This window comes from Clavelina lepadiformis, chromosome 8 (assembly GCF_947623445.1).
Source record: "Clavelina lepadiformis chromosome 8, kaClaLepa1.1, whole genome shotgun sequence".
NCBI classification, from domain to species: domain Eukaryota; kingdom Metazoa; phylum Chordata; class Ascidiacea; order Aplousobranchia; family Clavelinidae; genus Clavelina; species Clavelina lepadiformis.
In genome coordinates this window covers 5,182,380-5,188,924 of record NC_135247.1, presented here as the reverse complement: position 1 = coordinate 5,188,924, position 6,545 = coordinate 5,182,380, and the positions used below count along the sequence as shown (strand labels likewise).

Sequence of the window (6,545 nt, the reverse complement as noted above, 5' to 3'; positions counted from 1 at the left end):
ATTACACTATTTGCGAAAGACTAATGGTTAAACAATTTACTGGTTGTAATTTTACGTAGGTTGATTAGCCTACTGTGTGTTGTGAAAACACTGTGCGTAGTTTGTCAGGAAATTAGACTAACCACTAAATTGAGACTATTCTGTGTGACACACAAACCAAAGTTCCTCGATGCGGTAAGAATTACCGGTAATGTTTGCGCTTAACAGCAGCTAGACTATCTAAATTTAATCACATGACCTTTGAAAACGTTATTTTGTGTTGAACTTGCTCTGTTCATAATATATTATGTTTGCCACCAGGCATAATTTCAATTACAAAATGTGCTCAGCTGGAGAATTAATTCTTTTTAATTATTATCTCTTCTTGTAATCTGCCCTGACGAAGCTCACCCGTATGGGTTTGTGAAACGTTGGTTCATAAAAGAATTAATTCACCAGCTGAGCACCTTTTGTTATTGCTCTGTACATGTTCAACTAGTTATTGCCGCCGGCAACTAGTCTCAGAGTCGACATTACAATCAGTCAGCATTGAACCGTCATAGGTAACTGTGATTCTTTTTGTAATGAATAGACTGGGCAAATTGAAAGCAGAAGTTAGCATGTAAAGATATTCTATTTTAATAATTTGTGCTGCTCTGGTAACTAAAACATGGGAAAGAAAGTGCTTACTTTCAATGTTTTCCAGTTCAAGCGAAGCCCTTCTAAAAAGGTAAAAGAGTTCGATTTTCTTAGCCTGTTTTTATTGTCGATCAAAATCAGCTTGCTTTGGAGTTCATAGGCCTAATAAAGACGCAGTTAAATGTTGAAATTGATTTTAGATCAATATTTCAAATTCTATCCTTACAATCATGTGAAAATGCCGTGTTTTGTATTAGACAATCTATACATGTAACAAAAGCGAAAAGAATTGACCTTGCAAAGCTTTTCTAAGCTGTCGTTTTTTAGGCATTTGTTAGGTTAGTTACAATATCAAGAACTATTGAATTATTTTCGCTGTACTCATATGCTGTGACCATATCACTGTGCTTTTAAACCGCTTAAAACACTTGTTTGAAAGGTTCTTGTCACTTGCAATAAATTACTAGCCGGGTATTGTCTTGTGGAAGATTTACGTTATGCCTACGGCGTTATAGTTAGAATCATCTTGCTGGTTAGCCCAAACGTATGTTAAAGGAATTCGGTCTAATTCTGTTACATCTATTCTTTATCTTCTATGTACAGTAGGTTTCCGTCTTGTTGCTTAACCTTAATCACAGTAGGACGAAAACTGTTAATCATGTACAAAATAATGATTATTTCAAAGGTGTCGGTGAAAATACTTTCAGTCACCTCTTGTTATGTGTAAAGGTGTTCTACTCGTATCTTTTCCATTGTTTGGTGCTTCATGTTTCGCTACAGTGGCGTTTGTATAAGATCACGGGGCAATGTGTTTCAACGCGATACGAAAAGTGTTTTGATTGCGAAAGAAGGATAAATGCCGATAAGCATCTGCGCAGATACTTAGTGTGTTACTTGGTTTGTTTTGCGCAAACCTCGAACTAGCGACGTTTTTAACTTTGTTATAATATGTCGTCATCCACCAGTAAGAGGCTTACAATCCTGATTAATTCGCTGTAGCATTTTAAAAGCATTTTCAAAATGTGCAATGCTAGTTTGAACGTGCTTGTGGCGCACCCAGTTCATTGCCAATAACATCAGATTGCTAACTTCAATAGGTTAATGTTCAAAGTAACAATGACCACTGACAAGAAAATTGTTAAGCAATATGCACCAACATAAAACTAAGCCTGCCTTTGCTGGTAGTATAATTTTCAATGGTTGTTGTACGCAGAGTTTTGCACTAGTGTGTAGAGCGTACACCAGATCCAGTGTTTATCGTTTTCATTTCATGCTGGACACCAATGTTGCCAGGTTAAAACACAAAATAAACTGTCGATGTTAAAGAATTAATTAACTGTTTTTCGTACATGCCCCAGGGCAAACTTCACTCCTGAATTTTAGAGTATAATCTTTGGGGGTTCTAGTCGTCTAGAATTAGTTTTTTAGAGCGCTTCACAGGACATTGCCATTTATATTCTTTTTAAATACTTGGCTGGCCTTCAGCTGTTTGTGTTTACACCCGAGTACTCCGCTTGAATGTTGTCACGCCCCTCTTTGGGAAACGACGGCTCCACCATAAAACATACTAGATTTTGACAAATTTTGACGTCTTTGTTGAGATAATTGCATTTTGATTGTACACGTCATGGCGTGTTTTGTCTTTTATCATTCTTTAGTTTTTATTTAAGCATGTGATTTCATATTTTACTTTCATGTTTTTGTTTTCGCAACTTTATGTGTTGTTGGTCTTGCGTGCAATTGTATAACTACTTGCAATCTTTCCTAAGTGGTGCTTATTTTATTACCTGTATAATTATGTTTAACTGTATTGTTGTTGTAATACAGTATACTAAGGTAATTAAATTGTAATTTTAACAACCTTTAACCAAGTCTATTGATGACATTAGGGACTATCTATCATTCGTTTTGAGATAAGGTTAGAAAAAAAGCTTAACCTTTGAAGCTAGTTTTGAAGGCCAAAGCCAACATCGGTTTAACGGCCACAAGCTATATTTAAAAAGTCAAGACTAGATGTATACATTTCTTTAATGAAAATATTTTTATGTAGACCAGCGTGATATCCTTTTCGCTTGGAGTGATTGTGATGGTTATGTACTGTGTAGCATCAATGGTTGTCACTCAACGCAAAATGACGCGAATATCGTTTGACAGATTTGAAGTTATAAATATGGAATCAAGATATGTTACAAACAACTTGCGCACGGTAAGCACGCACGACAAGTTACCGGTTGTATTGTCTTGCGTCGTTTTGAAAATTTTCTACGACTTTTTGTTGGATATTGTCTTACCATATACACAATAAATTTAACGTTTAGTTTTTGTGCAAGGTGCTTTTTTCATTGCTTTTGAGAAGAAGTCGGGTCGCTTGGATACTATGCTTCATATTATTTTAAGCTTTAAGTTTAAGCAGTTATTGTTTTTATACAGAAGTTTACAGCTAATTAGTAGCAATGAAAAAGTAAAATTATTTTTTTTGTGTACCATACAGAAAAGCGAAAAGAATCAATACCTCATTCACAGTTCACCTATACCACTTCATCGGTCGCTGAAAGCAAGCGTAAGATCGCATTATTTTTGATATTTTTGTATTTGGAATAATAGCTAGTTATTGGCCAAATTGTTTTAGATATGTAAAATTTATAGTGCCCACAAATGGCCTTTTCAAGGGAATCACGACAAGGTTGGGTCACTCATACAAACCTGTCGCACGCAAAAACTGTTAGCACTTAGCCTTGCTAGAGAGTATTTTAACTGTTCCAGAAATGAATAAGTCTTACGTGGTAGGCCGAGATTGATAATAATGGGTTGACGTATAGGAAAGATTCATGATTCTATTTGCAAACGTATGGCTTTTGCAATAAACATGACGTATAAAGCGGCTAAAGCCTGTCATTCTGGCTAAATATTGTATTTGGTTTGTTTGTGCAAAACGTCTGAAGTTTGTAGCTGGAGAGAGTGCATGCGTAAAATCTACAACACTAGTTTGATAGAAGTGTTTCAATACAGTAGTTGACAAAGCATAATTTTTGATCCACAGATTCGGAATAATACCTTTAACGATTTACCAAAACCGCAAAATTCACTTTATATATCCGATGTGAGAAAACCGGTTATTTTCAGGCACATGTCGCATCCACTGGGGGCTTGGATGAAGGTACATTTTATGTAACCAAAAAATAATCGATTACCAACAAATATGTAAAAGCTTTGTGAGAAGATGTTGGATGATTTTGCAGAAGTTTAATATTGGGCTCCTTTCCAGGATCCTGCATCAAATTCAGGAAAAATATATGTCATGGAAAATTTTTTTAGCAACAACGTTATCCAACAGTACCAAAACGAAACCGATCCTACAGTGAATCGTGAGTACAAGTTACCTTACAACTGGGGCGGAACAGGACACGTGGTGCTAGATGACTGCATTTATTACAGCAAGTAAGCCAGCAGCAAGGTGTTATATGCATGCTACTATGACCTTGCTTGGTGAGGTTTTGATACTTTTTCATTCTGCACTTCAGGTATAACTCAAACATACTAATTAAATATGAATTCAAAGAAGAAAGAACAATAATACAACGGGAACTTCCTGATGCCGGTTTCGGCAACCAATGCCCGTATAAGTGGGGTGGCAGCACGGATATTGATTTTGCCATAGACCAAACCGGTCTGTGGGTAATTTATTCGACCAAAGCTAATCGTTGGAATATAGTCATCAGTCAAATGGACTCTAATACGTTAGAGGTAATCTGAAGTTATATGACAACTTTTTAACCAAATCTTCACTATGAAGTGCGTAAGTTATGCAAGTTAGTTATGGAGTTAGTAAGTTATGGTACTTCACTTTTAAATGTTTGGTTTGTGGAAACCAAATTGTAACTACTTTTTCTTGCTTCGCTGCAACTGATCGGAAATTGGTAATTTATTTTCGATATCTTTTTCGCTTCTGTGCTGATAGTTGGTAACGTGAAATACAGAATTTCGAAGCGCTGGTTGTTTTCTTAACGGTGAATCGCATAAATCAATAAACTGCAATCTCCCAATGATCTGCATTTCTAAACAAACATCGATCACGGAATCGCAACATTCTTCTCTCTAAAGTATGAACACACGCTTTGATTAAATCAACCACGGGTCACGTGCACGCTTCGCTCCGCCCACAGTCACAAAACGAAGCTCTTTCTCATCGCAAGATACCTCAGAGGAGAACTTTGCTCCCGAAAAATGCAGTTAAATTGCAGGAATATGCGCGCATTTTGTGGGCCTGGTAGAGAAGTTAGCACAAGTGAGAATACTAACAGAAGTTGCCGCTTACTGGACTCCTCGCAAATACAAACGTGCTCTAGTATGTTTTAAATTGGTGCTTGTAGGCTGCCTGTGTTTTACGTTTTGTAACCGTTAATTGGTAATTGCTGTTTTTATTACATACAGATAATAATCGGATATATTGCCAAAATAAATTTGACTATTTGAAGTTTTCGTTATGAAATTATGTACGCCATTTTCAATTTATTTTGGTGACTATATTCGTCCGTCCTCGTTTCAACAAGTAATACAATCATAAACTTTTGCAAATATTGCAACAAGTAACTTTCGCCTATTTCTTTGCAACAATCCGAATGCATGGTTTTGATTAACTTTAGAATCATTTAAGATTCGTATAAGGACTTATTTAGAATAACATTTGTTTAAAATTTTCTTGTTGTACTTGCGTAAGAGCTGAGCATGATTTTTCTGCTATAAGTTGCATTTTTAAATCTTATTACATTTTCTGCTTTACTGTAAATCGTTTAATCGTTACAGATCCTTAAAACGTGGAAAACCAAAATTCCAAAGCGTTCTGTGGGAAACGCTTTTATAGCGAACGCCGTGTTATATGCGATTCAACGTCATGATAGTTCCACCACCCGTCTACATATAGCGTTTGACTCCGCTACCAACAAAACCTTTAAACCAAACTTACCAATTTTTCTCAAGTAAGTTTTAGAATGTAAGCTACTATATACCATTGTAGAAAAAAATAATGCAAGATTCCAAAACAATTTTCTGTTTTTGAACAATTACATTTACCCTTTTATTCTCCGTTGTAGTTGTTTTGTTGTTTTTTTTTTTCTGAGCCAGAGATACCCAGCCTTGGGAAATATTGAATCAAAAGTTGAGATGCAAAGTTTATTTGATAATTTCAGGTATCATTATCTAACCATGCTTGACTACAACCACAAGGAAAGGAAATTTTACGCCTATGATAAAGGATACCTGGTCACATACGATGTTACCTTCTGATGACTTCTCCAGCTCTTCAAACTTCAAGCAGTTTTTATTTTGATGGAACGCCAAGGGGCAGGCTTGATTGGTTTTGCGTTTCCGATCAATTGATTGCGCTTGTTGATCTTGGTCTTTTGGTCTGAGTGGTATTGTCATGATATGCAGCAAAAGAAGGGTTTGTAGTGCGTGGCAAGGACAGGTGCGAAAAACCCCAGATTTTGCTTGAGCAATACCTTATTATAAATTCATAGATTTGTTTTATTTATTACCCGTGACTTTATTTTTATACTTTACATAATAAACAACGTAACTTATGCAATGTAACATTTTTGACATCAAAAATGTAAATTGAGTTAGCTTAAAGACAAGTTGGTGATAATGTTGCTATGGCCTGATTCTCTCCGACCTTTAGCATACAAAATGAAAACAAGCTCATATATTGTTGGAAGTGCGCGGTAGCGATTGCCCCTGTCCAGTTAATGTTATAATGTATAGACTCTATACATATATGCATACTCTATACTCTACTCTATACTATAGAGTATTTTGAAAAACAGCTTAGGTCAAAATTTAATCGGTTCAGTTACTAGTAACTGGAACACCATAAAGATTTATACCTAAGTGCAAGTGTTATAGAAAAGGTGGGATCAAAACACTGGCTG

General features: G+C 35.8%; 1 protein-coding gene across 1 annotated transcript; it reads left to right on the top strand.

Annotated features, from left to right (window-relative positions):
- The first annotated feature begins 500 nt into the window (after positions 1–500).
- Positions 501–6,207, top strand: LOC143469748 (noelin-3-like). Its single transcript, XM_076967555.1, has 8 exons — positions 501–709; positions 2,669–2,824; positions 3,110–3,178; positions 3,659–3,775; positions 3,884–4,056; positions 4,140–4,362; positions 5,422–5,594; positions 5,805–6,207. The coding sequence occupies exons 1-8, from the start codon at positions 650–652 to the stop codon at positions 5,899–5,901; spliced, it is 1,068 nt and encodes a 355-aa protein (XP_076823670.1). The 5' UTR covers positions 501–649; the 3' UTR covers positions 5,902–6,207.
- Positions 6,208–6,545: the final 338 nt, after the last annotated feature.

Excerpts from the sequence above, each read along its gene's own strand:
- LOC143469748 (XM_076967555.1), top strand. The coding sequence starts at position 650 with ATGGGAAAGAAAGTGCTTACTTTCAATGTTTTCCAGTTCAAGCGAAGC. Across the intron at positions 4,363-5,421 it reads TGGACTCTAATACGTTAGAG|ATCCTTAAAACGTGGAAAAC; the intron begins GTAATCTGAAGT and ends TAATCGTTACAG. Across the intron at positions 5,595-5,804 it reads AACTTACCAATTTTTCTCAA|GTATCATTATCTAACCATGC; the intron begins GTAAGTTTTAGA and ends TGATAATTTCAG.